The following is a 14,960-nucleotide window of genomic DNA, read 5'->3' on the forward strand; positions in this document are numbered from 1 at the left end:
TGTGAAAGAACCTATATAAACATAATTTACACTAAAGATTAATTTGGTAACTGAGCCATAGTTTACTTCACGTAAAAGCATGTGGAAAGCTAATGTCATGTGGTGGTCATCCTTCCCACAGGCTGTGGCCTGCAACAACGAATGATCTAGTATACACTACTGGATTAGGAGTTGGAATATTTTTTGTCCTGGACAAGCTGGTGAGACAGGGGTGTGGGTTGGTGAGAGGAAGATAGGCGCAGTTGGTGTTCAGATATCTAATGAAATCACTTCTCATGGGATGGCATTTAACATGATCCTGATTTGAGCGGGTGGGAAGAAGAAGAAGGGGGGAGATGCTCTTATAAGTGTTACCCAATAATGATATTGCCAACAATCATATTCTCGAGAATATGATTTCTGGGAATGTGTTTCTCGACCTTCTAAGTTCTAACAAACGCCCCCAAAGTGCTTAACTTATCCTACTCTTATTATATTCTCATAAGTGGTGTGAAAAGGTTAAGAACTAGAGAGATTGAGAGAATAACAAGATACGAAGAATCATGGGACAATGGGAGATACTCACAGGACAAAACCATGACGTTATTTGACGAAAGTGCTGCGGTGATATTCAAACACATACACTCCTGTTTCTTTCTAGTGATTTGGCTTTGCACTTTCACATACGATGACGAGGTGCTAACCTGAATGCTCAATTTCTGTCACTCTGTCTTTTCTTTATCTCCACTTGCATTGCATGCACTGTTCATCAATTCTTCTTCTTTTCTATTCATTTCGGATTCGTGTGTGTTTGGTGGGTTTCTTGAATTCTTTCTGGGTTTCACTCTGCATTTTCCGATATTAAATATTCAAGCCAAATTGGCCAAATTTGGAATTCTGTTTCTGAGTTTGTAGCTGCAATTATGGATTCATTTATCTTAAGAAGCCTACAGATTGATTTTTGCAGGTAACTGAGCCTTTGAAGTTAACAAAGAAAAAGAACCGGCGAATCGGAAATCTGCATTAGTACTATGGCAGAAGAAGATGACATATATACACAAGATGGGACCATTGATATCAAACGAAAGCCAGCCAACAAGAAAAAGACCGGAAATTGGAAAGCTTGCTGTGGTTTATTCTTGGTATGATGGGATTGTCTTTATTTTTTCTGTTTCTTAGAAAGTACAAGTTATGTTGTGTAAACTTCTATGATGAATCTGAAATCTAGTATATATATCTTTTTATTAGAGAGTTTGAAGATCCTAAGATGCTGAATTATATGCATTTATGGCAGGAAATGAATGTTGTGAAAGATTGGCATACTATGGTATGAGTACAAACCTGGTGAACTATCTTGAGGATCGTTTCAACCAGGGAAATGCAACTGCTGCTAAAAGTGTCACAACCTGGTCTGGCACATGCTACATCACACCATTGCTTGGAGCATTTTTAGCTGATTCATACTTGGGAAGATACTGGACAATTGCCAGTTTCTCAACTATCTATGTCATTGTAAGTTTAAGTATAAATTTTTCTTGTTTAGTTTTTACCACTTTATATTACTTTTTTATTTTTATTTTGATGAATGTCAAGCCAACTGAATTGCAAAATATATGTTCAGTTTCATTACGTTTTGAGAAAGAAATGATACTTATTTTCTTCTATTAATCTTCATTTTTTGTTTAAACACCATTCATTATTCCATTTGAAATTTTCAAGTAGTTTTAACTTTTGTTATATTTGAACTTGTGTTGGGATCGGAATGAGACGAGGCAAATTGGCTCTCTATTTGGCTTCACATATAATCAGAGCACTCTCTGATATGTCTCACTGACACTTTGGTGCTGGCACCGTTTCTAGCTCATGGAGCTCAGCTCATTGTCTGAACCACGTTAAATCTTGGTCTCTTTTATGTTCCTCGTCTCGTTCCAATCCCAACAACTTGAATTTCATAAGCTTTTATGAGGAATAAAAGGATAAACAACAAGTAATTATCATAGTGGCTTCTGAATTTCAAAAGCTTTTATTTACTCTGCAGGGAATGGTACTTCTAACATTTTCAGCTTCTGCACCTGGATTAAAGCCAATGTGTGATGCTAATGGCTGCCATCCAACATCAGCACAAACTGCAGCTTGCTTTATAGCGCTCCATTTGATTGCTCTTGGAACTGGCGGTATCAAACCATGTGTCTCATCTTTTGATGCGGACCAATTTGATGAAGCAGATGAGAAAGAAAGGAAAAGCAAGAGCTCTTTCTTCAACTGGTTTTACTTCTCAATTAACATTGGTGCGCTCGTTGCTTCATCAGTATTGGTTTGGATACAGATGAATGTGGGATGGCGATGGGGTTTTGGAGTTCCTACTGTTGCAATGGTCATTGCAATTGTGTTTTTCTTTATCGGTAGCCGGCTCTACAGGCTTCAAATACCCGGAGGAAGCCCCCTTACAAGGATTTGTCAAGTCATAGTTGCAGCATGTAGGAAGTTTAATGTTCAAGTGCCAGAGGACAAGTCTCTTCTTCATGAAACTATTGATGTAGAGTCCGTCATCAAAGGGAGCCGCAAGCTTGATCACACAAACAACTTAAAGTGAGTAAGAGTTATTCAAGGCAACTTCACATCTGCTAGTATAATTTAACATGAGTCATGAAAATGAAATCTCTTTTTTTCTGTTCTTGAAGGGTTACTTTTTTTTAAGACAATGAATTTTATTGATAATATATAGTAAGACAACTGAGTACAGCCCAATCAGATAAGCAGAAAGAAAACACAGCAATTATTCCATTGTTGTTACAGCCCATAAGTCATTTGTTCTACTATCTTAATTGTAAAAGTGTTGGATAGAGATATCTATAGTCAACAAGTAGTACTTTTTAGTGATGATTTCATTATAGGATATTCAACTACTAATGAATATAAAGGATCAAGCGTTAATAGGAGATATAACACTTCTAATGGAGATATAACACTTCTAATTGCCTAATCTGGTCTGCATCCTTAATTTAATTTAGAGTGGATTAGTCAATTTGGTTGTTTAAAGATATAGGGTTGATGAGGAAATGTCAAGGATTTCCATCCTTAATTTTATATTTTGCTTTCGAAAAAAAAAAAGATATAGGGCTGGTCAACTTTGAATTAGTCAATTTGGTTGTTAAAAGATATAGGGTTGGTCAACTTAGTCCCTGAATGATGGAAATAGACAAAATAGTCCCTGAAAGATGGAAAACGGTCAATTTAGTCATTGGAAGAAGAAAATCACAATCAGTATAATACTTGAAAGATGAAAAATGTGATTCATTTTTTTTCCCAGAAGGACTAAATTGAAAATGTTTTCATCAGGTGCTATTATGCTTATTTTCATAGTAGGGGATGAAAGTGACCGACCCAATGTCCTCATGGGTCCGAATTGATAAATGTCATTTTGATTTATATTGTGTCTTTTCTGATTACTGTCAAACAACCACTTATCCCAAAAGCTTAAGCTGTTGGGTAAGAGATTTCCCTGCAGGAAGAGAACATGCTCCCACTTTAATGGTTTTATATTATATCTAACAATTACGAAAGCGCGGATTCCATCCAGGTGTTTGGATAAGGCAGCAGTAGAGACTCAATCTGACCGCATGAAAGACATGCCTAATCCTTGGGGGCTCTGCACAGTTACACAAGTTGAGGAACTCAAATCCATAGTTCATTTTCTTCCAGTTTGGGCATCACTGATTGCCTTCGCAACTGTATACAGTCAAATGAACACAATGTTTGTTCTACAAGGTAACACAATGGATCAACACATTGGACCTCACTTCAAAATCCCCTCAGCATCGCTCTCCCTTTTCGACACACTAAGTGTTATATTCTGGACTCCAGTCTATGACCGCATCATTGTCCCGTTTGCAAGGAGGTTCACCGGCCATGAGCAAGGATTCACACAGCTCCAAAGAATGGGAATCGGCCTCGTCATCTCCATAGTTTCCATGGTTATTGCTGGAATCTTAGAGGTTGTTCGCCTCGACATGGTTCGGAGAAACAACTACTATGATCTTGAGATCATTCCCATGTCAATTTTCTGGCAAGTACCTCAGTATTTTCTTGTTGGGTGTGCAGAGATTTTTACCAACATTGGCCAGCTTGAATTATTTTATGGTCAGGCACCTGATGCTATGAGAAGTTTGTGTGTGGCTCTCTCACTCACAACTAATGCCATAGGAAATTACATAAGCACTCTGCTCGTTACCATTGTGACAAAAGTTACCACAAGGGATGGAAAACTTGGTTGGATTCCAGATAACCTGAATAGAGGCCATCTTGACTATTTCTATTGGCTCTTGTCCATTCTCAGCCTTCTAAACTTCCACGTGTTTCTCTGGATTGCAAAGAGGTATAGGTACAAGAAAGTGGCATGAAATACTCATTGAGATAGTAGCTCAAGTGTTTCATAGCTATATTTGTTTAAGAGTTCTTTTAGTTAGTTTTTATCTTGTTGTTTGCATCATTATCTGTATATATATTTGGCAGTTGTTTGGATGGGTAGATAAACAGGAAAATAGGCTTGGAAGCTCTTAAATGAGCTTAATTTTATTGATTATCTTAGGCGGGTAAGGGTCCTCATGATTTAAAATATAAAATTTGTGCTAGCTGCTAATTGCTTTTTAAGTTGTGTTTTGCATTTAAAGTAAGTCAATTATCTTGACTTCATTGTAGAAATCTGCATCTCTATGTCTTTTGTTGTAATATAACCTTTTGATTGCAATCTCTCTGCCATTTGCTAGAACTCTCTGCAAATGGTGAGATAACGGTCTTGAGAGAAATATTTTAAAAACTGTTCCAAAACCTCCTAGCCCTAACTTGATACAATCATGACAAGATCCAGTAGCCCTGTCCAATGTAGAGAGAGTACTTCAAGTTCAAGTTATAAGTAACCTGAAGAACTCTCTTGGATTGCTCATGGGAACACCACATACATATACAAAAATTAAGTGAAAAAAGAACTTGTCTTCCTCTCCTTCTCGTGTGTTCATGGCTTCTGCTGACTGCTGCATGCTTATATATGTTTAAGAAGGTAACTTGAAGTTCAAAACAAAATCAATGTCCAACGTACAAGTAATTCAATGTCCAATAATCAGTTATGGAATAGAAATTATGAAGTCATATAAAACCAACTAAATAACAATGTCAAACGTTCAAGTAATGGATTACTATTAAATAATGTCTAACCAATATTTAATTAATAATTAACTTACTGTAAAATAAATAAATAATAATGAAAATTCCAACAACGAATAGATAGATATATGCTTAGAGTAGTAGTATTGACTACTTCCTTCCAAATCCATGCATGTGGCTGAACATATGAGCCTGAACCACATTTGTATGACAGAATCCTTTAGGTTGGAACCCAGGTGGTACATCTGACATAAAAGCGGGAGAAGGATATTGAGTATGCAAATTACCAATACTATATGGCTGCTGCATTCTCTGCATATTTCCATTGTAATAGCATTGTGACAAGTTTTGATTATTTCCAGCTCCACCTCTATTTATAAGCATACCAGTTGTGGAATCATAAGCAAGAGCACCAACTTGATTATCCCAACCCACCGTTCCATTTTGATCAAAGTTAAGCAAGGAAGGTGATGGTTGAGGACTCTGGCCAAAGTCATTAAATGATGGGAAGCATGCTAACTGGTTTTTATCATTGTTCATACCAGTTGTGGGATCATAAGAAAGAGCACCAACTTGATTAGCCCAATCCACCCTTCCATTTTGACCAAAATGTAGCAAGGAAGGTGGTGGTTGAGAACTCTGGCCAAAGTCATTAAATGACGGGAAAAATGCTACCTGGTTTTTATCATTGTTTGCCTTCATCATATTCATAGGATGAGGAGGGAAAACTTGGGCTTGAGACATGTTTTGCATCATGAGACCATTGAGTTGGTTCATAGGATTTGAGGCTAAGTAGGGTGGAGGAGTAACCTGTGTATCATAGCCGGTTGGGGAAACTGTGACAGTCTCTCCAAACATATGATACTCTGCTTTTTCTTTTCCCCCAAGATCATGACCTCCTTTTAGGATATTTATCCTTTGATTACAAGCATCAAGCTTAGCATCCAACTTGCTAACAAACGTCCTCAATTGCTCCTCTCCATGATGATTGAAAGAGTCATCCCAAGTTGGGTACAAGATCTTGTGCTTCTCCTTGTGCACTTTGGAAATCTCAGCTTCAATTTTTTTCACCTTATCCTTATAGTACTCATGCACATCATAGATCTTAGGACGCTTATCATTAGTTATGTTACAGTATTTTTGAATGATACGTTGAACCTTTGTGTCTTCTAGAGGCCATGTTTTTGGCTCAGCAAATTCTTCAGCATACATAATTAAACAAACATCAACATCACAAAGAATGGAAAACTCCTCCAATTTCTTCATCAGACTGTCTCTTCTCTTCCGGAATGTTGTCCTGCGAGTCTTCTCATTCTCAATAAGTTCCACAGGTATTCTTCCACCACGGCCCATTTTCTAGTAACAAGGATAAACTATCATTTAGAGTAATGCATCTTAAAAAAAAAAGAATAATATTAATAATAGCATTGACAAATAATATATAGCTATATGTATGCAATTTTATAACTAATATATTATATGTATATGCATGCGCATATTCATTATTTACTTTCCCCAGGTAAATCAACTTGAAAGAAAAAGCAACGAATTTTTTTAGTTTAATTTTTATGCACTAATAAGTGTAAAACAGTTTTACAAATACATCCAATTAAACTATGTCACATAAGACCACAAGCAATCCTTCTTAGATTTAATTAGAATAAAGTAAATTTTTAATATGAGGGAAATTAATCAGATTCCCATATAAAAAAATTACACTAACCAACATTTTTTTCCCTTTCTATTAAGTCCTATTTTTCGGAAAATTAGCAAAAGGATTCACGTTTTAGATTTTTTTTCAAAGCTTACGACATTAACCCAAGAGTTCAAGACAAATGACACTTACAAATTAAGGGAATCAAGTTTTAGAGACGATTACTTTCAAAAAAAGAAGTTCTAGAAACGATTAAGCCAAAACAAAAGACACTTACAAATTAATTAAGAGAATAAAGTTCTAGAGAGCATTATAGCATAGCACCACATATACCATTGAAGAACAAAGCAAACTCTAAATCTCTAATCCACTTGAATAAAGAAAATCCAACAGAAAAAGGAAAAACCATACATAAAATCACGATTGACTGCATTTAAAATTGATATTAAATTTCTGATATCGCTCATTTGATACAAGTTTTGGATGTGATTAATGTCGGTTGGTATTAAGCTCAATCAGTTTTCTATTTCTGTGAGGCTTAACAATCTGGAAATTGAGCGAAACGGCCCAAAATAAAATATAAAAACATTTTTATTTTCTTTGAACACAAGAAAGAAAAAAACCTAAACTAGTACGGGCCAAACGGTGCAGCACAAGAGCAAGAACACTTTAGTTGAACTTGTAAATGATTTACAGGAGCACATGAAGTTCAAACAATACATATACATATACAAGTAGCATATACACCAGAAAAGAAGAGAAGAGAAAATTATTACTTGATGCAAAAGTATGTCCTTGCTTGATTGATGGCTTCTTCTTTCTACTCCTTGTGCTCCTTTTTTTTCAGAAAAATTAACCTTGCCGTGTCCTCAATGGGCATTAACTATTTATAACCCCATTTTCAAATCTTTAATTACCCTTAATATGTGATTTTATTTTCTCATTTTATTGCAATTGATTGATCTTTCGAGTTTTTTTTTTCTCTTTTGGTAGTATTTGATTAGATTCAGTGAATAAATCAAAGTTCAACCATCAGTGCTCTTCTTTCTCGTTTTGCTTTATTTTTTGTTTAATTTTTGGATTTTTGCATTTCTTGCCTTTTTTTATTACCATAAACATCACTGCTACCAGAAAACAATTTACGGTTGGATAAAACTTTTAAGACATTTCCTATTCTATTTCAATTAGAATTTATACAATTATTGATAGTTTCCATTTGGTATATTTCCTTCCTTGTGTTCCAATCAAAATTATTACCATTAAATGGTATATTTCAATCAGATTAATTTCCTAAATGGTATCTTGAAGAATATTCTGGTAAACCGACTTGAATTTGTCAATTGCGAGGCATTTATAATTATAAGTGATATATATATATTTCCTAGCATTTATCAAAAAGGATCACTACAAGAAATCTGAAGATTATCAAATATTTCCTAGCAATTTTGTAGCAGCTTGTTAGAAAAAGAAAAACTAGGTTTGGCTGCTAAACTTTTTGTAGCATGAAACAAGAGGTTTTTTGGTGTAAGACATGTGTCTTTCTTCGGGTAAAAACTCTTCCAGCGGAAGTTTTTTCCATCCACAAAACTCGAACCCAAAACCTTGCTTAAGGGGAATCAAACATGTACCACTTGAACCAAGTTGATTAGCTATTCCCAGAATTAAGCCATAGCAAAATCTTGTTAAAATTTATACTCATAACTCTCCTAGCTACGTAGCTGTAAGAACTTCCAGCTTTTCCTAGTTAATTGGTTGAAAAACTTTGTAGCAATATTTAACCAATTCATAGCTAAGCTAATGTTATGTTTATCATAAGTTCAAAAAAAAAATGTTATATATTTTTAATTAGGATCTACTGAATCCTAATCCTAAGAATCCCATCTACCATCCACTTATCATTCAAACCAAGACAATAATTAACAGACTTTATATAGGTATGAGATGTTAGCCTAACAAAGCAACCAATATTATTTGGAGCAGAAGTTAAGGAGCTCCCTTTATATAAGGGAATGAGAGATGAGAGGAGAGAGACATACCCAATGTGGGACTTAAAAGAGTTGACCAATGATTGACAACTATAGTGTAAAATTTCAATTTTTCTTGGAAACTTTGATAATATTTTTACTATCCAAACATTGGAATTAGAGCTTGGTCATTCTCACAATATTTGTAGATGATGACATTATCTTTTAATGTGACCGAATTTATATCAAAATGACATCTACAACTCTAGATATGAATTCTTGTTTACACCTCAAAAAACATGTTGTAACAACATATTGATTTTGTCTTCTAAACCAATAGTAGACACCTAATTTGCCTCTTAGAGTGTTCATAAAAGATTAAAAGTCATGGACATTAGTTCTGTCTTGCCAAAAAGATAAAAATCAACCCAATATCATTACTATGACGTAAAATACACCTGAAATTGCACAAATTTTCTCATTAAAAAAAGTGCAATTCACTCCAAATTTTGCATACAACCTGTGATGCTTATTACTAACAACACTAATGTGGAGTCGAAGCTGGGCAGTTTCCCTATCTCACATTTCTAGAGAGATTAACATAGTTGCATATGCGTTGGCTAAGAGATAAGAGAGAAATGTCACGTATAAAGATTAATGTTTTATTCACACGTTTTTTACATTTACACTAAGAGAGAAAAATAAAAGATATAATGAGTGATTGATAAGTAAGGAAGTGTTAGATATGAAGAAAAAATTAGAGAAAATGAGATAAAAAAGAAAATTAAGTGTGAATGAATTAAAACTCGTGCATAAGAAGAGTGTATTGCTATATGATGTGCAGTAATGCAAACCGACATTCAATGCAAGATAAACAAAAAAAAACTCTTTGTATGAAACTATGTCAAGTTGCGCTAATTAGTATTGGAACACACGAGATTAATCCAAATTAAGCAAAGTTATCACTACAAAGTGCATGTTTCTCCATGCACCAACGTAAAAATTAGAATTTGCTACATTGAGTTTCCTGTGGATCGAAAAATTTAAAATTTTAAATGTTGCCCATGTAGATTCACGTTAAGTTCAACGAGCAAAGTCGCGTATAAAATATTTTTTTATAGACAAATGTTTGTTGTTAGTAAATTAGTGATCCTCAGGGTTCGAACCTTGAACTCTTCACCCATCAACCCACCCAATCCTTATGTCTCTAGATCTTACCATTTGACTTGAGCTATGGGCAGTCGCGCACAAAATAGAAGTTGAGATGGGATGTACCACGTTGCAGTTTTTGCCATGTCAGTATGTGGGGTGGGTCCTCTCAAGTCTCAAAAGACAAAATCATGAACACCTCTTTAAGGTTAATTAATCCACAACCTTGCAAGGAATCTCATCCCTTCATAGAATCCAATCCGTTAGTGCAGTTAGAGGCTTCTATTAACTCACTTATCATCTACCCGCCACTAAACACCAAAACCCAACACACACTCTCACCTTCACCTTCAAACCCTTCAATGGCTTTGTCAAGCACAAAGCTACAAAGGTTCCTCTTCAGCAAACTCCATGGCCGTTCCACCATCTCCAAGAACGCCCACAGAAGCAGCTTCACCATCGGAAACAGCACTACCCGGTGCTGCTCCGCCATAGCCATTGATGCCCCATCATCTATGACTGAGACTCCTGCTATAAGATGGGGATCGGTTTCTCTGCAGGGTCCCCGTGAAGAGATGGAAGATGATATCGTTGTTCGATCTGATGGGCTTGATGGGTTCTCTTTTGCTGCTGTGTTTGATGGCCATGGAGGGTTTTCTTCTGTTGAGTTTCTCAGGTGTTTGTTAAACTTTATTTTGCTCATTGCATGTTTGTATTTATGCTTAGGTGCAATATTTCATGTGCTTTTTGCTTGCTCATATTTTATATTCATTTGAATGGGGTTTGGGATGTATGAACTATGAACTGATGCTGCTGGGTACAAATTTCTAATTTTTTTTTTGCATAGATTACTTGAAAAGAATTGAAAAGCCCCAAACTATAGCTCACTTCGAAGTTCAAAATTAGTAGCATAGAATTTTTGTTCTGAATACTCGAATTAGATTTCATTGGTTATCCTCTGATGGCTTCAAGTTGAGAATAGTGGGGGTGAACTTGCAAGTTAATGCTTATTCATGTTTTAATTAAAGTCTTATAGTTGATGAATTTGCAGATTGTGGGTCACTGCCCCTTTTTAAAAATATGATATAAAATTATTAAGCTTCTTGGATAGTTGGTTCACGACACGAGTTTCAGAGCCTCTGACTAAGAGGTCTAGAGTTGGATTCTTGTTGCCCTCATTATCTAATAAAAAAAATGGATTTCAGCATAAGATAGATGAGTTAGTGCTTTTGCGCTTGCTTCAAGCCCAATGGGCCATTGTGTGAGCGAGTGAGTTAGAAATATGATATAAAACCATCTTTGTGTTTTCACCCAAAAGCTTAAAATTTTATAATAGTTTGGTTCATGGCACCCCTTGATCTATGCAGTATTTTTCAGCACTTTAACTCATCATATTAAAACTTTATTTACATGTTAGAGAGTTCATCCATCTTTGCACCCACCCGTCTCTGTTTCGTAAGGACATGTGATTACTTTTGATTCTGAATTGATTCTGCTGAATTCATCCATCATTCCACATAATCTGAATTCAATTGTTCATTTGGTAACTACAGGGATGAGCTGTACAAGGAGTGTCTTGAAGCTTTACAAGGTGGGTTACTATTAGCTGGGAAAGATTTCAAAGCCATTAAAGAAGCACTAGAGGAGGCATTTATCAAGACTGACGCAAGGTTATTAAAATGGTAAGGCCTTACACTAGTGTAGAGTAGATAGTCTCCCTAAAATGGTTCTAGATAGCCTTACACTTGTTTAGACTTTAGACAGTGTTTCATTTTTGAAGGCTTGAAATGAATGGGGAGGATGATGAATCGGGTGCTACAGCAACTGCAATGTTCACAGGAGATGATGAGCTGCTAATTGCACATATTGGTGACTCATCTGCGGTATGTGACTGTGTATTATCCATCCTTATCATTCTCCCAATCTGACTCCAGATTTTGATGAAAAAACTTTACTTTATATACTTATCGGTTCACATGATCTATCATGAGGACTAGTCCGATATTCAAATTTAAATTAGGGTATCTAAGAGATTGAATGTTTTGAAAATAACATGACTTCTATTAAAGGTAGTTTATTCTTGTAGGTTCTATGCAGATCTGGAAAAGCAGAAGTGCTGACTAGTCCACACAGACCATGTGGGAGTAACAAGACTTCCCTCCAAGAAATCAAGAGAATCAGAGAAGCAGGTGGATGGGTGTGTTTTCCTTGTTCCTTCATTCTTTTACATACTATTTGATCATCTTCTGCAGTCAATATTTTACATAATGAAAACTATATTCTGACTTGAAAATTGAGGTGTTACAACTTAAGACATGGATAAACTTGAAGAACATATAATATATGTAGTTTCCCACAAACTGAATCAATTTATCTTCTCCCCCTGTAGCCTGTCATGTGATAGGACATTGGTCACTTTTGAAATTCAATATTTCATTGATATTTAGGGTTTCCTTTTCAGGCTTAATTCATGGTTCAAAACTTCAAATTCGGTTTTATTTTTTTAAGATCATTACTTTTAATTGAGCTGGCACTGGGCCATCATTTTTTTTAATGAAGGTTGTCACCATTCTTTATAAATAAAAGCTCATTACATGGCTGATGATAAATGTATGCTGTCTCTAGCTTAACAATGGTAGAATTTGTGGAGACATTGCTGTATCTCGTGCATTTGGGGACCAGCGATTCAAAACAAAGAAGAATGAGTATAGTCCCTAATCTCTACATCATTCCTTCTTGTAGAAAGGAGCTTGTGCTAAATTTTTCTTATAAATGGTCTATCACTGTTCCTAAGGGTTGTCTAACTTTTGCATGTGAAAAAGAATGCTGCAAAAAGGAGTTGAGGAAGGAACATGGTCAAAAAAGTTTATTTCTCGGTAGGTAATTTCCATATTTGTACCTTGTGTTCTTTTGTATTACATTAACATTTAGCAAAGAGAACGGATATGAGTTGTTTTGCCTTGATTAATATGTAGCTAAAAAATAAACCACTAGAAAGGCAAAAGGGGCCTAAGGAGAATAGGAATTAACATATAATATGGTCAGTCTCCTAGAAAGTGTTAATCATGCTTCTCTGTCCCTGGAAGTCCTGATTTCTATAGGAAGAATGGTTCAAAGCTTCATTTTGATTATCAAATGCTGAGAAATGAGTAAGTTTGCCACACTGTCTTCTATAGCACATAATCCGGATCTTCAGCTCCTATTTTCATGTGCATCAGCCTCATTCTGCAACATGCAAAGAGGACAATAATTTATACAAGAGGAAGGCTCCGACCATAGGCAGGGTTTGGGGAAGGCTCCGACCATAGGCAGGGTCTGGGGAAGGCTCCGACCATATGGTCTATGCAGTCTTACCCTGTTTTTTACACAAGAGGGTTTTTTAGACAAGAGGCTGTTTCTAGAACTTGTGTTGTGTTTTTTACACCCAGCCTCTTTGTTCTACAATAAGAGGACAATATATGTAGAAATTTCGTATTTTTCATCCTTGAGGCTCTTCTGTCATATTGACATTGACCTTTAACTGATTTTAAAAACTTCAAATTTTAATATAACAGCAATGCTATAACTACCACTTGTATTTCGTATAGTAACATTTAGTACTTTCCTTAATATAATGATTCTTTTTGACCCAGTGTACAGTTCAACAATGACTTGGTTGTTGCATTCCCTGATGTTTATCAAGTAGCACTTGGCTCAGATACAGAATTTGTAGTACTAGCATCTGATGGCTTATGGGATTACATGAGCAGGTCTGTTGCATGACACTTAGAATCATTTCTGCTACCCTTCTTTTTCTGACTCTCTAGAGAATTACCTTCACAATATTGCTACCATTTGCAGTTCAGATGCAGTTTCTTTTGTGAGGGATCAGCTACGGAAACACGGAAACATACAGGTACACATAATTCTTTATATTTGAGGCCATTTATCCAAGTTGCAGCTATAATTTTTTGCTTGTTCTTATTTCAGCAAGCTTGTGAAGCGCTTGCAAACGCAGCTCTGGTAAATTTTATCGCTTTTTTAGATCACCTTATTTTTCCTCAAAATCAATCCTTGCACCCTAAAGCTACTCATAGAAATTTACCTTCATAATTGATTTTGACTTTAGAATAAATTTTAGAAGAATTTTCAAACATGCACTTAAAAAATTACACGGGAGCTGTTGTCATCATTTCATGAACTTATTATAATGTTGACACTTAAGAGTTTTATTGCTAACGATGTATATACTCTGCAGGATCGGCGTACACAGGATAATGTCAGCATTATAATTGCTGATTTAGGGTATGCATTTTTTCAAGCTAATAGAAATAGTTTTTATAGGACAAAATTTGATTGAGAGGTTTAACTGTGAATTCGAAAACACTGAATATTTAGTAAGATGTGGTGTAAAGCATCTAGAAAACTAGTATAAAGTTTATATTTATCTTATATAATCAAATTATTTGATATATATTTTTCCATTAATTACCCTGTGTCTAATTTTGAGTGCTTGCAGGAGGACAGACTGGCAGAATGCGCCTGTACAGCGACAAAATGTTGTATTTGAGCTAGTCCAAGCGCTTGCTACCATTGGAATTGTGTCTTTTGGAATTTGGTTTTCATCACAGCTTTCTTTATAGATTCATAAAAAAATAGGCTGTCTTGTACATAACCAAACACATACTTGAACTTCCTGCTTGTATAATCTAAAGTGTACATGTCTCACATCTCAGAATCTACTTGGTTTAGGGCACTAAATAATTGGTAACAATAAGTATTTGTTCACACTCTAACCGCATTTACCCGAAGATAGAGAAAGAAAAATAATGACAAAATATGGTAGGAATGGCAACCATTATCTCTGGTTTTCAAAGACTTTTGGAAAATGGCCAGTACATAAAAGAATGAACAGTTTAAGCACACTTAAGTGCGTTTTGTTCAAAAGTTATGAGTTTATGACTATTGACCACTTGAGTGCATTTTGGTAAAAAGTTAGGACTATTGACCTGAAATTGAACTATCAATTTATCATTTCAGTTAATGATTATAAATGTTTTGAGGAATCAGACCAT

General features: G+C 35.4%; 3 protein-coding genes across 4 annotated transcripts; 2 read left to right on the plus strand and 1 right to left on the minus strand.

Moving 5' to 3' along the window:
* Positions 1-823: 823 nt before the first annotated feature.
* LOC130731998 (protein NRT1/ PTR FAMILY 8.1-like) lies at positions 824-4,773 on the plus strand. Its single transcript, XM_057584141.1, has 4 exons — positions 824-1,107; positions 1,247-1,491; positions 2,018-2,568; positions 3,560-4,773. The coding sequence occupies exons 1-4, from the start codon at positions 1,011-1,013 to the stop codon at positions 4,377-4,379; spliced, it is 1,713 nt and encodes a 570-aa protein (XP_057440124.1). The 5' UTR covers positions 824-1,010; the 3' UTR covers positions 4,380-4,773.
* A 516-nt stretch (positions 4,774-5,289) lies between these two features.
* Positions 5,290-6,492, minus strand: LOC130744253 (agamous-like MADS-box protein AGL103). Its single transcript, XM_057596446.1, has one exon. It carries the CDS (start codon positions 6,490-6,492, stop codon positions 5,290-5,292), a length of 1,203 nt encoding a protein of 400 aa, XP_057452429.1.
* A 3,656-nt stretch (positions 6,493-10,148) lies between these two features.
* On the plus strand, positions 10,149-14,613 carry LOC130744267 (protein phosphatase 2C 57). 2 transcript variants are annotated; one of them, XM_057596457.1, is made up of 11 exons: positions 10,150-10,582; positions 11,460-11,588; positions 11,687-11,789; positions 11,993-12,103; positions 12,532-12,611; positions 12,729-12,782; positions 13,539-13,655; positions 13,747-13,801; positions 13,876-13,908; positions 14,144-14,190; positions 14,405-14,613. In XM_057596457.1, exons 1-11 carry the CDS (start codon positions 10,269-10,271, stop codon positions 14,526-14,528), a joined length of 1,167 nt encoding a protein of 388 aa, XP_057452440.1. In that variant the 5' UTR covers positions 10,150-10,268; the 3' UTR covers positions 14,529-14,613. The 2 variants fall into 2 exon arrangements, with proteins under 2 accessions (XP_057452446.1, XP_057452440.1); XM_057596463.1 differs by lacking the exon at positions 14,144-14,190 and having other exon boundaries at positions 10,149-10,582.
* Positions 14,614-14,960: the final 347 nt, after the last annotated feature.

The sequence above is a fragment of the Lotus japonicus genome, chromosome 1 (genome assembly GCF_012489685.1).
Source record: "Lotus japonicus ecotype B-129 chromosome 1, LjGifu_v1.2".
NCBI lineage: Eukaryota > Viridiplantae > Streptophyta > Magnoliopsida > Fabales > Fabaceae > Lotus > Lotus japonicus.

Excerpts from the sequence above, each read along its gene's own strand:
- LOC130731998 (XM_057584141.1), top strand. The coding sequence starts at position 1,011 with ATGGCAGAAGAAGATGACATATATACACAAGATGGGACCATTGATATC. Across the intron at positions 1,108-1,246 it reads CGGAAATTGGAAAGCTTGCT|ATGCTGAATTATATGCATTT; the intron begins GTGGTTTATTCT and ends GAAGATCCTAAG. Across the intron at positions 2,569-3,559 it reads GATCACACAAACAACTTAAA|GTGTTTGGATAAGGCAGCAG; the intron begins GTGAGTAAGAGT and ends GATTCCATCCAG.
- LOC130744253 (XM_057596446.1), bottom strand. The coding sequence starts at position 6,492 with ATGGGCCGTGGTGGAAGAATACCTGTGGAACTTATTGAGAATGAGAAG.
- LOC130744267 (XM_057596457.1), top strand. The coding sequence starts at position 10,269 with ATGGCTTTGTCAAGCACAAAGCTACAAAGGTTCCTCTTCAGCAAACTC. Across the intron at positions 10,583-11,459 it reads TCTTCTGTTGAGTTTCTCAG|GGATGAGCTGTACAAGGAGT; the intron begins GTGTTTGTTAAA and ends TGGTAACTACAG. Across the intron at positions 11,589-11,686 it reads GACGCAAGGTTATTAAAATG|GCTTGAAATGAATGGGGAGG; the intron begins GTAAGGCCTTAC and ends TCATTTTTGAAG.